General features: G+C 45.4%; 1 protein-coding gene across 1 annotated transcript in view; it reads left to right on the top strand.

Annotated features, from left to right (window-relative positions):
- The window catches only part of LOC147730242 (multidrug and toxin extrusion protein 2-like), an 832,471-nt gene that overhangs the window by 590,779 nt on the left and 226,280 nt on the right, over positions 1-15,412 (top strand). Inside the window, exon 14 of the mRNA XM_086955003.1 lies at positions 3,677-3,809. Coding sequence (XP_086811129.1) covers positions 3,677-3,809 — 133 coding nt within the window. The remainder of the gene's footprint in view (positions 1-3,676; positions 3,810-15,412) is intronic.

Here is a 15,412-nt window from a genome sequence, read left to right as displayed (position 1 = left end):
CCACCTCTGCATCCTTCTTATGTGGAAGAGAGCCGTCTGGACCCAAAACGCACGCTCTCATTCTACCTCAACCACACACAACTGTTTCGGGTGGATGACCAGCTCTTTGTTGGCTACATGGGTGCCACTAAAGGTCAAGCCGTGCACCAGCGGGCCATCTCTCAATGTGTGCATTAAGGCTTGATATTCTTTGGCTAAAAAGGAGCCTCCGGTGGGACTACGCGCCCATTCTACTAGGGCGACGGCAGCCACTACTGATTTGGGGCGGGGAGTTCCCTTGCCTGGCATCTGTCAGGCAGCTACTTGGGCCTAGCTGTACACATTTACCAAGCTTTACTGCCTGGACAACCAAGTCCGAAGAGACTGCTTCTTTGGCCGTTCTGTTCTCCAGAACTTTCTGGTGTGATCTTGGTTCGCACACCCACCTCGGGGTTGGTATTGCTGGGGTATCTATTCTAAGGTAAGGAATCTATCACTACGTGTTTCTTTCAGAGTTACTTACCTTCGGTAACGATATATCTGTAAGCAACATTAGTAGTGATAGATTTCTTACCGCCCCTCCCATCCTCCCCGTTCTGCGAACTGATTTCTATGGTTAAGGTCATTCCTTTCAAGGTCCTTGTTTCATGGCCCTAGTGGTCAGTTTCTTGCATGGCTCTGCTTTCCTGGCGCGGAAAGTCATATACAGAACTGATGTCCGCGCGTGTGGGCGCGTCTAAGTTTTGCCAGCTACGTCATCCAGAAGCCAAAGACGCGCACGGAACCACAAAACGACGCCTACCGACGCACAGGAGTACTGCTGACGAAAACTTTCCGGATCCAGTCTGACGCCTGGGGTAATTCTAAGGTAAGGAATCTATCACTATTAATGTTTCCTACAGATATATCATTACCAAAGGTAAGTAACTTGTGCTTTAAGGGCCCTACACCTGGCCTAATAATTATCTATGCCAGTGCTTCCCATAGGTTTTAGAACCTAAGCCAATTTTTAGAATGAGAAACATTTGCAACCCACCTAGCATTGATGGACGGGAGGTATTTTTTTTTTATTGTAACTAAAGCATCATTTACAGAGCACATTTTCCATTGCAATGGCCACTACATTTGCACAGACACAATTTTACTAATCAAAACTATATTGCACACAAATGATAATGTGTGGAGAACGTTTTTTAGTGAGTGTTTATCGCCAAGTAAAGTGTCTTGATTTGTTTTGTTCCTATTAAAGTCTTTGTTTCCATCACACTTCAGAATTACAAATTAAATTGCTTCAATTTTGCTTTCCTAACTGCTGAATGTGTACATTTTATTTGCGCCTATTTACATTTTGTTATCTTTACAATAACATGACAAACTACAGCTTTTCCTTTCACTCTCACAGTACCACATCAAGATTGTAACCTAATCCACTTTACTCTTCTTTCTTTGACTGCAAAGTGAAAGTAGTTTTGCAACCGCTAACCCCATTTAAAAAAAAAAAATTTAATAGCAGCATTTCGTCAGAAGACGTAGCCTGACATTTAGTCTGTCTTTGAAGCGCAGCCAATGTTACAAGATAAATATAGAATTTAATGACATCTTCATTTATTTCCTGGACTTTCACGATCCCCCACAAATTGGCTGATGGGTCACAAGCCACAGTTTTGGAAATACTGGTCTAGGCCCACAGTATATTATTGACCAGTCACAAGATAGCTCAAAGTGATTAGAGAATATACTGCTCTGGAGGTGTATCGCCTTACTGAAGATCCTACAACCAAACTTTGATGTCTTTCCAAGTATACTGGGTTGCTCTCTTTTTCGAGATATGGCACTTCCATGGCTTACTTGGCAATGAATGGTGCATTCCCTTTCCCTCGTGAAAACTATTTCCAAGGATCCTAATCTCAACGCTGTCGGTTTCTAGTCCACTGAGTTTCCAGCAATTCAAAACTTAAGGGTCCTATTTTTCTTCATCAAGTCTCATGTTTTTTCCAGCCACATCCAGTGAAGAGGACAGCCTGGCCTTTTGACTGACATACCACTCCACTGTACATTCCAGAGAAGCCAGGATCAGCTCTCTTATGAGTAATTATGGAGGAGAGAGACTCTTACCTTAAAGTTGATCTTTTCCCCCATTGGGGACAAAAAGACAGCATCCTCAACTTTACCTCTGCTTTTCATGTTAGTCATCTTCTATGCACAAAATCGGTCTCTAATGCTTCCCCTCGGACTACTTATAGATGCCAGATCCTAAGATCGCTGCTTACCACACAGGTCATCCTCTGTTCTTCTACCTCCCTTTGTCAGTCAACCAAGCTGCATTAGAGAATCACCCTCCTCTGACTCCGCCAGTCCTCTTCAACTCAAAATCACTGCACCAACTTTGAAAGTGGCAGTTTTCCCCCCTTTCATGCGCTTGCATTCCAGTCGGCATATTGACGGAGGTTGAACTAGCAACCCAAGCCTCAGCAGTCTGTGCAGGCCCCCAACTCTCGGACTACTATTTGCCACATAAGGACACATAGTCTTTTCTTAATGCCACTTGCTCGCTGACATGCTGTTAGAACCCCAGGGACTTTGCTGTCTGCCAAGCGCTGAGCATTTAAGTGCAGCAAATCACTGGCACTAAGCGGCAGGGGCAGGTTCCTTTGTTTTGTGTTGATTACTTACTTTTTTCTTATTTCTCCTTTTTACCCTTAAATAATATTTTGCAAAAATAAAAGAACTCCACCCAATCAAGATGTTCAGAGACTTTATTTTTCCTTGGGTAGATAAATGGAAAATAATGTCAATAAAGCTGTCAGTTATGGAGGCCTGCACACTCCAAGAGGGCAACCAAACCCTCAACATGTAGGACAGTTTCTTGCTTTAGTTAATTGTTCTCAAGAGACCTGTCCGCCCAGAGTAGATTCGCCTTACCCTGTCTGAGCTAAGAGAGACATCCTGGCTTTCCTAAAACATGCTCCTTTTAATGTGGTCTGCAAAGCAGCTGCTTTGTGTTTATGCTATTTAGGTAAGGATGACAATCCAGGTAAGATATCCACGTTAGTCAAGATATACAGAAAATATACATTGTCTACTAAACACTCTCATATTGTCTTCAAAAGTGTAACTTGTGCGCCAAAACATTACCAGCCATAGCAACAAAGGAGCTGATAAATATAAAAGCATGAGTTACTGATGGGGTGTTGGGAGAGGGGGTTTGGGTTGGTTGCTGAGCTGATTGCCAGATTAGGGATGAAACCTGTCAGCTGGTGGAATCATGTACTCACGCTTCAAGACACCTAAAGAATTAAGGTTCACTTAAAGGATGAGGTGCCAAATTACTCCAGCGGCAGGTTCTGAGCTCATAAAGTGGTATGGGATATGGTATGGTACTGTCTACAAAAGAGACTTCATGAAATGATGGGGGTAAAGGGCCAAAAGAAAGTGTACACTTTACTATATCAGTGTAAACTGTTATGATCCTGTAATGCTAATAAGGTTTTCTAACAATCTGATTCATCATGAGTGCCCTATAACTTTTTATTAAAGTACTTTGTAATCAATATTTGCTTTTTTTCTTTCTTCCCAGGCAACCGCCCCAAAGTATTAAGGCGTTTCAGACTTTACCGAATAATAACATTTATGCATATATATTTTCATGCATTATTTCTGGCTTATTACTTATACCCTGTACTTTTTTTCTCTACAGGCCACAGCGGGTGGAATAATGAGAGGATCAGGGAAACAGAAAATTGGTGCAATATTAAATGCTGTTGGATATTATCTCATTGGATTCCCTATTGGAATCTCCCTCATGTTTGCAGCCAAACTTGGAGTTCTAGGTATAAACACACAGTGGTCTCGTTACTGAATCACAATAGCTTATTATCGATCATTTGTGTGTGTTGGCAAGCCAATGTAAGCTAAAAGGAGAATTCCCAAGTCTTAAGAAGTAAATATTCTTGTGTAGCATGTCTGTGTGAACTGACTCATAGGCACAAACTAGCAGGTGGGACAAACCTGAACTATTAGGAAAGTCAACTTCTCCATTTATTGATTCATTCCAATAGTTATTAGCAGTAGAATATATCTGCACACTTGCCTGCACAGGTACCGTATTTCAAAATATGTTTTTAATTTTGAAAGTTTAATTTAAATAAGGAAACTGTGCCTTTAACAGGAACATGTTCTATTTCAATTTTAATATTTAAAAATGCAGCCAGTTAAGGCAACTTAGTCATTTTTTTCTGGTGACTGGAAATACCTCTTTATATGTTATGTTATGTTACCTTGTTTTTGTATAGCGCAAATCACCACTGGTCTCTAAGGAATGTCTGACAAAATATCGATAACACAAATATCGATATACAAAAATATCGGAACAAAAATATCGAAGTAAAAAATATAGAAATCCTATCCCTAACAAGGTAAGTACAAATATATCGAAAATAAAATATAGAATGACAAAAATATTGTTTTTTGTAAAATATTGTTTTTTTTAATAATAAAAATGTAAAATTAACAAAATAATACTTATAAATGTAATAAACATATTTAAAAATGTACAATAATATTTAAAATTAATACATAATGTAATACAAGTTAATATTAATAAATATATAATACATAATATATTTTTCATTATTAATAACTCTAAATTAATTATTGTCATAACTTAAAAACAAATAAAAATGTAATAAATTACTAATAAATTTATTTACATAAAATATTCACATAAATAACAATTATTAACAACATAATACTAATAAAAAAGCAAAATACATTTTAGATAGCGTATGAGTTAAAATTACTATTTCCACTCCAGAGAGTGCGACAGTAGGGAAAGTGTTGGATAGCATAGCGGTAACAATTACTATTCCCACTCCAGAGAGTGCAACAGTAGGGAAAGTGTTGGATAGCGTAGGGTTAAAAATTACTATTCCAACTCCAGAGAGTGCAACAGTAGGGAAAGTGTTGGATAGCGTAGGGGTAACAATTACTATTCCAACTTCAGAGAGTTCAACAGTAGGGAAAGTTTTGGATAGCGTAGGGGTAAAAATTACTATTCCCACTCCAGAGAGTGCAACAGTAGGGAAAGTGTTGGATAGCGTAGGGGTAACAATTACTATTCCAACTCCAGAGAGTGCAACAGTAGGGAAAGTGTTGGATAGCGTAGGGGTAACAATTACTATTCCAACTCCAGAGAGTGCAACAGTAGGGAAAGTGTTGGATAGCGTAGGGGTAACAATTACTATTCCAACTCCAGAGAGTGCAACAGTAGGGAAAGTGTTGGATAGCGTAGGGTTAAAAATTACTATTCCAACTCCAGAGAGTGCAACAGTAGGGAAAGTGTTGGATAGCGTAGGGGTAACAATTACTATTCCAACTCCAGAGAGTGCAACAGTAGGGAAAGTGTTGGATAGCGTAGGGGTAAAAATTACTATTTCCACTCCAGAGAGTGCAACAGTAGGGAAAGTGTTGGATAGCGTAGGGGTAACAATTACTATTCCAACTCCAGAGAGTGCAACGGTAGGGAAAGTGTTGGATAGCGTCGGATTAAAAATTACTATTCCAACTCCAGAGAGTGCAACAGTAGGGAAAGTGTTGGATAGCGTAGGGGTAACAATTACTATTCCAATTCAAGAGAGTGCAACAGTAGGGAAAGTGTTGAATAGCGTAGGGGTAACAAATACTATTCCCACTCCAGAGAGTGCAACAGTAGAGAAAGTGTTGGATAGCGTAGGGGTAACGATTACTATTCCAACTCCAGAGAGTGCAACAGTAGGGAAAGTGTTGGATAGCGTAGGGGTAAAAATTACTATTCCCACTCCAGAGAGTGCAACAGTAGGGAAAGTGTTGGATAGCGTAGGGGTTTAAATGACATACTTATAAATTACATCTATCAATTAATGAATTATGTCAAATTAATTACCAATTAATTACATTTATTTACCAATTAATAAAAATAAATGTATGCTTCCTACTAATTAATAATTAATTCTATATAATGAAATTACTTCCCACCCTATTCCCCTATAAACCCATAACCCGCTACAGAACATATTTATCAATTAATTAAAAATAATTACCAAAATAATTAAATATAATTACCAATTATTTTTAATTAATGTATGATTCCTACTAATTAATAATTATTTAAACATTATTACATTACTTCCCACCCTATTCCCCTATAAACCCATAACCCGCTACAGAACATATTTATCAATTAATTAAAAATTAATTCTCAATTAATTAATTAATAATTCCTACTAATTAATAATTAATTTAACATAATTAAATTACTTCCCACCCTATTCCCCTATAAACCCACAACCCGCTACAGTACTAAAAGACAATATTTAATTAAATTACAATACAAATAAATAATAAAACATAATAAATACAATATAATATACACAAAATTTATTTAAAAATCGATATTAGTAACATCGAAATTATTTACTTCGATATTATTGACATCGATATTTAAAACTTCGATATTACTAATATCGATATTAAGACTGTCGATATTACTTACCTTCTATATTATGTCTCATCGATATTTAAACTTCGATATAATTGTATATCGAAATTTAATACTCGATATTTTGTCTGTGTACCGTCTCTAAGCGCTTTCCAGAGGGAACAAAACACCCTGCCACTAAGAGCTCCTCACAGCCTGACCATTATATTGCGGGAATGTCTTTCTAAACAGATGGGTTTTCAAATGTTTTCTGAAAGACAAGAGCCCTGGGTCTCCTTGCAAGAAGGCGGGAAGCTCATTCCAGAGCTGAGGGAGAAGGACCGACAGAGCTTTACCTCCTCTGGTCTTAAGTTTGAATTTTGATGACATCAAATTCACAGCTTTAGAGGAGCGTAGAGCTCTGCCTGGGACGTACCTCACCAGTCGGTCCTTGATATATTTGGGGGCCTCCCCATAGATGGCCTTATGAGCTACACAAAGACATTTAAACTGCACCCGATATTCAATAGGCAGCCAGTGTAGTTTGTGCAGCAAAGGAGTGGCACAAGTTCTTCTCGGAAGGGAGAAGATGAGCCTACCCGCATCATTCTGGACTACCTGCAATTTCCTGATGAGTTTTCTTGAGAGGCCCAGGTAGAGGGAATTACCGTAGTCAAGCCGGGCAATGACAGTAGCAGACACAATGGATTGAAGCGCCGGGACTGAAAGAATAGGTACCAATTTCCGCAATTGGCGGAGTAGGCCAATGCAGGTGCCAACCACCGAGGAGACTTGAGGGGCCATAGACAATTCTGAGTCCATTTTTAGGCCCAGACTCTTCACTACTTTCCCTGGAGTAGGTGCCTTACCCAGTTCGGGGGGGCAAAAAAGCTCGCACATGGGATTGTAGGGAGTATCGATGATAAGTACCTCTGTTTTATCAGGGTTAACCTTAAGAGAGTTGTTGGCCATCCAGTTAACCGTGAACCTTAGAAGTTTTTTGACTGAGTCTTGGGTTTGGCTTGTATTATCCAGTTGAACCAGGAGTTGTGTGTCGTCCGCATAATTAAATACTTGACAGTCTCTCTGCATTAGTTCAGCTACCAGAGGCTCCAAGTAAATATTGAAGAGAAGGGGAGACAAAGCTGAACCCTGGGGGACCCCACAAGTCACTGGACTGGCCCTAGATAGTTGGTCTCCCATTTGCACTCTCTGCAAGCGGCCAGTCAGAAAGGAGGTTAGCCATTTAAGCGCTTGCCCCCTGATCCCAAGACTCGACACCCGGTCTAGCAAGATGCCGTGGCTGACCGTGTCGAATGCTGCGGACATTTTTAAAAAAAAACTAAATACAAAAAAAGAACTTTAGTGAGTTCGAAGTCGTGACTAGAGTGAAAACGGACACAACTTCTATAAAAGCTAATCTGTCCAATCAATTCCTGCAGGATCGTTCAAGCAGTTCGCTTTTTTTCAGGTCTCTTAGAATGATTAAACACTAATCTTTTTACAGGCTTCTCTTGACTGTAACTCAGTTTATGACGGTGTCAGGAGTTTTGATGTCTCTTGACATCTACATTTTGACAATCATTTTTGTTGTAAACGTAATTGAATTTTTTTGTTTTTCTGAGTGACTTGTGCTCTCCCCAACCTGCTTCCTTTGACACCATGCCCACTGTCTTCAACATGTGTAAGTCTTATGAAGGGAAGACGTCTTTAAAGGATGACGCTGATGTTTGGTCATCTGCTTCCAGACTCTCATCCCATTTAGTGATGTAAAATATGCGCAGAGATGTCGTACAGGAGAGAGTTTGCATCAGAGACCGTTTCCAAAACATTCTAAATGATTCTGCCAACAACACCCAGCAGAACTTCCTTGCTGCAGTTAGTGTTGTTGACATCTCGGGCCCAAAAGAAACTTCTGAACCTCGCCTTGAGAAGAGCATCCCTCTTGCGTTCCTATTTAATTGATTTGGTCCAACTGATAAATAACAAAGTAGAGATTATAATGTCCGTAGATATTGGTGAAATTAAGGAGTTCCTTAAATTCCGCTTTGGGGTTATCATAGGGGCCAACGTTATTCAAACTGGAAAATGCAGGGACAGCATTTGTGAGCTGCAACAACATAATCCCGTTTTTCTGTATTAAGGGACCTGCAAAAAAGGAATATCCAGCACCCATATGTCTCATAAGGTAAATCACTTTAACACCACCAGACACTGCTCTGTAGAAGTGACTATATCAACCATATCCCTTTCACGGCAGAGGTTTACAACAGACCAATGGGCTTTCAATGTAGTGTAGATTGGATACATATTCAAATTCTCTGGCTTTCTAACCAATATAGCACCAGGTCTATTGAGGCCAATTCTCATGGATTGACTGGTACATGAAGTAGAATCTCAGTTTCAGAAGAATGCAGTAAAATTGGTCCCAAAACATCTGAGGTACAACGGCATCTACTTACTGTGGATAATCCTTAGTCAAGTAAAAGGTTCCAAGTCTAGAATTTCACCCATTTCTGAATCTCAAAGTAGAAAAGGCATGGTTAAAGAAAAAAAAATCAAACTGCTGGCGCTGCATCAGGTTTTTTCTTGTATACAACAGGTACACTGGATTTACGTCCTAGACTTCCAAAACAATTACCTGCACAATTCTGAGATTCAAAATCTGAAAAACACTACCAATACTAGGTACTTCCTTTTGGGCATAATTCCACGCCGAAAATTCAATAAATGCATGGTTGAGCTTGCAGCATGTTTTCTATGGAGAGACCGCTTTGTCTGTCCTAGTCTGAACGATTGGTTGCTTAAGGCAGTTTCTGATCACAAAGTGGTACCGGATGTGCAGACAACTGTCAACCTGCTTCAATGAACAGGTCTACAAGTCAGTGCAATCAAACTGATCCTCTACTTTGTTTAAAATGGTCTCAGAATACTGAATAATGTGAACAGACTGCCATCTATCCAGGACAAGTGTGCCCTACTAACTACAACGCCCTACCATCAGTCAGACAAGTATCTACTAGGCTCCATTGCTGTGTATTTTTTCTTAGTCCCACACTCGACTTCACGTGTGGCAGTTTCAGGAGATTCTAGAGGACCGAAGGTCACAGACATTGATGAATTTGAACAAGAAATTATGTTAAGTTAAACATTTTTTTATTATTATAGCACCAGGCAACGATAACTTGGTACAAAAACAGTTGGAAAACTAATATATGTATCTAACCAATGTCCGCTTAAAGAATACATGCTAATTATTTTCTTATCTGTTATTATGCCATCTATTTGCAGCTTTTTCCTCGTTTATCATTTTTTCCTCTTTCTGAGGGTATGCCCATCCTCTCCATCTCATTGCTTGTACCTTTACCTTGTGACTTTTACCTTACTACACTTTCCATAAATAATTACTTATTTTGTCTCATGTTATTAATGTCACCTTTATCAAATCCCCGATACCCATAGATACTCCTAAACAGCCTTAACCCCTTGCCCCATACCCTAACCTGAACAAGTAACTCTTTACTCATGCCCTGATCCCTTATACTAAACTCCTTGCTATTAACCTCTTAACCTTAATTCATACCCTTACTTGCTAACCCTTAATATGCATTCTTAATCCCTTGCTCTTAATTCCTTTTCCCTTACTGTTAACACTTTAGTCTTCATCCCATTTCCTTAATCCATTACACTTACCTTGCCCCTTACACTTAATTTACTTCTGTTACCCTTAACCTGTTATCCCTTAACCTTGACAATTTACCCAGTTTCTACTCTTTTTACTCTTAAATGTAACCCTTTAGCCCCTTACCCAGAATCCCTTTTCCTTAACCACTTATACACAAGCCCCTATTACTTGCTCCCATCACCCTTAGCTAAGTTACTCTTTACCCCTATACTGAGACAATATTATCAGTACAGAATGTATATATTTAATTAATATCATTACTTTCATTTAAATGACAAATGATAACTTGTTCTGTGATGAAATTGTAGTTCATGAGAAAATGCCCATGAGGAAGTGGCATAATTAGATAGGTGCAAACAAATGGCATGTTCCACAACCCAAACGTTTGGTAATATCTATAAACATTTTGGAATAATAACTATTTGCAATTACTTTGGTACTTTGGAGTCCTCCACTTAAGGAAGATAGAAATGTAGTGGGATACACCTCCAAGGATTAATGTAGTTTAACAAGACAAACGCTATCAAGTGCAAAAAGGTCAAAGTTCAGTCCCAGAACATTTGGGAGTGCAACGTTTGTGCTGTTATTACAAGCATTGCATCAGTCATTCAGCATGACGGGGCGTGGCTAAGCAAGCCATGATGGCGGCCGTGTTTTGCTGAGGGTCCGCGATCGGGCTAGCACTCTATCCAGACCCGAGGATCGCCATGAGCCCCACAGCGCAAAACTGCTGACCGGAGCACCCCTACACGACGGAGCATCGACCGCTGTGACTCTGCTGACGCTGGAAGGGGCGAATTTTCTCCGTGACTGCTTCCACTGGAGCCGCACGCCGAGACCCAAGATGGCGGCCACGGCCCGGTGACACTGCTCTCCCCGGGACCCCCTACGCACAGCAGTGAAGTGACTGCCAGTGGATTGCCCGGAGCAGGCGGCGGGACCAGCGGAAGCTGAGCGCTGTTGTGCCCCGCTGCTGCGACACCCCTCCGGCTACAGGAGCCGTCCCGGCACTCCGAGGGCTCGCCCCCGCTGCGTCCTGTAACCCGGCGGCCGCACCGGGCGGTCCGCGGAGCCTGCCGTCATCACTGCATCCCTTGCGGGAGGTAGGCACGACGCAGAGACCCACTACATGACTGGGGCGCCCTCCGCTGCCATCCGGCGCCTGTTTCCCGGAGGTGCCTGATCTTAACATGGCGCCCGATCTTAACATGGCGCCCGTGCTCGTCTGAGAGGGACGGCGCCTGAGGAGCTCCCGGCTGCACTTCTGGAGGCCCTGATCGCCGCACGCCGCCTATGCGCTCCTGCTACCTGCTCCCAGGAAGTTCGGACTGGCCCCCCCTTCTTTTCCCTGCCACACAATTGCTACAGCCGCCTGGCCCCGCCGAAGCATCCGGAGACTTGAACCCCCCCCCCCCCCACCCCCCCGTTGCGGGGACCACCAGGGCGGGACTGCCGATACCCACGACGATGATAACCAGCGGGGAGACCCCACAGCCCACGCCCCTGCTTCGCCCTTCGAGTGTGGGCACTTAACCGCTCGAGAGCCCAGGACCTGGTGGGATAGCCCTTGGCCACCCTGCACCTGTCGTGACCACGCATTCTCCCCTGACTAGGGTCTGCTCATGGGACCCCTTCTCGGGGGGCCCGCCTCTCCCTGCCCTCGCAGACTCACAGCGCCCCACCTGCTGCCGCATGGGGAAACCTAAGGGCACACAGGTGACCGCTGTCCTAGAAACGGCCCCAGAGAACATGCCACACACCCAGACATGGTCACAAACCCACGCGCCACAAACGGACCCCACCTTATCGGCGAAGCTGGACCAGGTGCTGGCAGCTATAGAGATGTCCCGACTATCAATGGAGGAACGTCTGGGCACCCTCTCAAAAGACAACAGCTTGCTCCGCGACGACCACCGCAAACTGGCGGACAGAGTAACGGAGGGGGAGAAGATTTTGACCGGCCTACAACCCGCCGTGAAGGCGCAGGGGACAGATCTGCATGAGGTCCTGCGTCGCGTGGCGGCCCTTGAAGGGCGCACAGTCGATTTGGAGGGGCGGTTGAGACGCTGCAACATCCGCGTCTTGGGCCTTCCGGAGGGGATTAAGAACTCAGACCCCCTGAACTATATGGAGTCATGGACCAGGTCTTTCACCCCCGAGGCGGAGCGCTCGGCGTTCTTCTCCATTGAACGAGCTCACAGGGTCCCCGCCCGGGAACCAAGACCGGGCTTCCCTCCAAGACCCATGTTAGCCAAGTTCCTGCATTTCCGTGACCGTGACGCGGTGCTCCGCGCGGCCCGGGCAGCGGGCCCTTTGCAGGTGGAGGACTAGCGGATCATGGTGTTCCCGGATTATGCTTGAGAGGTTCAGCAGCAGAGGTCCGCATTTCTAGAGGTCAAAAGGCGCCTCCGGGCAAATGATGTACAGTACTCCTTGGTGTTCCCAGCCCGCCTCAAGGTCTTACACAAGGGTAGGGCCAACTTCTTCGTCACCGCCGAGGAGGCGCGAGATTGGGCTGAGCTCCACTGCCCATTACTACCCAAGGCAGGAGCCCGGCGAGACCAGAACAGTCACTCGCGGAGATCCAGGAGACGTGGCCTGAAGCGCCCCCAGGCGAGCCCCTCCAAGAGCCAAGGATCCTCCCCCTCGAGATCGCCTGATTTAACGCAGATCATGCGAGAGCGACGAGATGCTCTGAGAGCGGTGGTTGAACTGCACTCGTCACGCCTAGCACCAGACCTGGAACGCCAACCACACCTCTTCACTCCGGAGAAAGACCGTGACAGTGATGGCACGATGTCGGGAATAGGTCAGGCCTCTTCCCCCCTGGTCATCTCGCAAACGATGGACACTATCCTGGATGGACGACCTAGCACCTCTGAGTAACATGTGACTGGATTGTATCCTCTTTATGAACACCTTACTTACCAAATGTGCACTGACTCTACTTAAGCGCTCTTCCTATGTAGGCTCACGCGTGACATACGTCACTCCTGCAAAAGCCGATCAGCGCCCAGCCTCGCATACACGCGCGCTGCCACCCCCGCAGTTTCTTGTTGTATTCTTCCCCTAGTGGGACACTAGTTTGGATATACCGCCCCCGGTGATGTATCCCCTGCATTGGGACTGTTTCCCATCCCCTGTAACAGCAGTTTTCCCTCCTGTCAGTTCCTGTCCCTTCCCCTCAGCAGCAAGGCATACACGGGCATGTACACGATATACAACCTCACATTCCCCCGGGCCTCCTGGGTGCTCTCAGTTGTTTGCACAGCCTCTGATTGATGGCAGTTCCACGATCAGACGTTATTGTCCTCTCGCTCAATGTACGAGGCCTCCACACGCCGAGTAAGCGCTATTCTGTTTACTCATACATCAAGCACATGACAGCTGGAATTGCTCTCCTACAGGAGAACCCATTAACGGCACCGAATTGGGCAGGCTGCAGGCTAAATGGCGCGGGACGTTTTGTGCCATGACATACTCTGCCTTAATTTGGGTTAGACCAGGTACCCCCTTCAGGGAACTCAAACGGGTGGTGGACAGGGAGGGAAGGTATGCTCTACTGGAGGGGCTTTTAGACGGTCAGGGGATCCTCTTTGCCAGCATATACGCCCCAAATACTGAGCAGGATAAGTTCTGGGATCACCTTACGGGAGTCTTGGCCCAATTCACTGCTGGTCCCTGGGTCTTGGGAGGCGATTACAACTGCGCGCTAGACCCTTCCCTGGACCGATCGAACCCTCCCCCTCCGCGCTCCCCAGCCCTCCGACAGTCGGAGTTGTTCCGTGCTTGGGCCACGCATTGGGCGCTCACCGATGCTTGGCGACACTTACATCCTCATACCCGCCTTTATTCGTTCCACTCTATCCCTCACAACCTCCGGGTCCGCCTTGACAGGTTGGCGAGAGCCACTCTGCCTACAGGTGTCAGGGGGAGCATGGACCAGAAGTTGATTTGAGCCCTGAGCGCTGTTACCTCTCGCCCCAGGTTTCCGTCAAAGAGGTCTGCTGGCTGATGGTAGATTTGGATCCCCAGATACTTAAACGTGTCCGCTCGCCACAGGACTCGAGTGCCAAGAAGGCTAAACTCCGGATCGGCCACATCGCTGCTAAACGCGAAGAGGCATGACTTGCCTGCGTTTACACGGAGTCCCGAAAGACCGTCAAAGTGGTGCAGTAGGGGGGCCAGTCGCTCTGGTATACTGGTGACATCGCGGACGAAGACTAGAAGGTCATCGGCGTACAAAGACACCAGATGGACCCCGTCACCCAGTGGGATGCCGTCGGCCAGGGTTTGCCTCATGGCTGCAGCTAAGGGTTCCATTGCCAGCGCGAATAGCAGCGGAGTCAGAGGACACTCCTGACGAGTGCCCCTGCCCACCGCTACCGTCTCCGAGGTATAGGGTCCCAGTCTGACACGGACCACAGGATTCCTATACAAGAGCCCCACGATCTGCAGGAAACTCGCTTCCAGCCCGAACTTTTCCAGTACCGGTGAAAGGTATCCCCACTCCAGGCAATCAAAGGCCTTTTCCAAGTCCAGCATCAGGCACCCCGCCCTGGGCCAGGCCCTCGTTGCTTCCGCCGCCACCCCAAAATACCTCCTGAGGTTCAGGGTTGTGGACCTTGCCGTAACAAACCTATTCTGATCCGGGTGAACTAAGTGGGGGACCGCCGGCGCCAGGCGCTCCACAAGGATTTTGGTGAGCACCTTGTAATCCGCATTAAGCATTGCCAACGGGCGGTAGGATCCTAGAGACACAGGGTCTCTATCAGGTTTAGGCAGGGACACCAGAAACGCATCCCGCATGGATGGAGGCAGGCAGCCCGCATCTATCGACGCCCTGTACACCTGAAGTAAGGGAGGCCCCAGAATGTCCTTATTTGCCTTATAGTACTCGGCTGGTAGACCGTCAGGTCCCGGCGTTTTCCTGGCCGCAGGTGCTTGGATTGCTTCCCCTACCTCCTCCACTGTGAGTGGGGCACCGATGTCTGTATTCTGACTGTCTGTGGCCGTGGGCAGTTCGACCGACTCCAGGAAGTCAGTCAGCGCGTGCCCGTGGCCAATGCCTCTGGCTGTATAGAGGTCTCGGTAGAGGGCTGTCATCGCGTGATGAATCTCGCGTTGCGTGTATACCACCGTTCCTCCCCCAGTACGGATGGCACCAATCGGGGCATTGCGCTCCGCTGTCCACGTCACCCAGGCCAGTAGGCAACCAGCTCTATCTGCTTTGGCGTGTGTCTTGGCGGTATGCGCTGCAAGTAGTGGCATCGCAGACGCTCGATAAGAGCCGC

This window comes from Lissotriton vulgaris, chromosome 2_1 (assembly GCF_964263255.1).
Source record: "Lissotriton vulgaris chromosome 2_1, aLisVul1.2, whole genome shotgun sequence".
In the NCBI taxonomy this organism is placed as follows: domain Eukaryota; kingdom Metazoa; phylum Chordata; class Amphibia; order Caudata; family Salamandridae; genus Lissotriton; species Lissotriton vulgaris.
The sequence above is the reverse complement of the archived record's forward strand: the minus strand, read 5'-3'. Positions and strand labels throughout refer to the sequence as shown.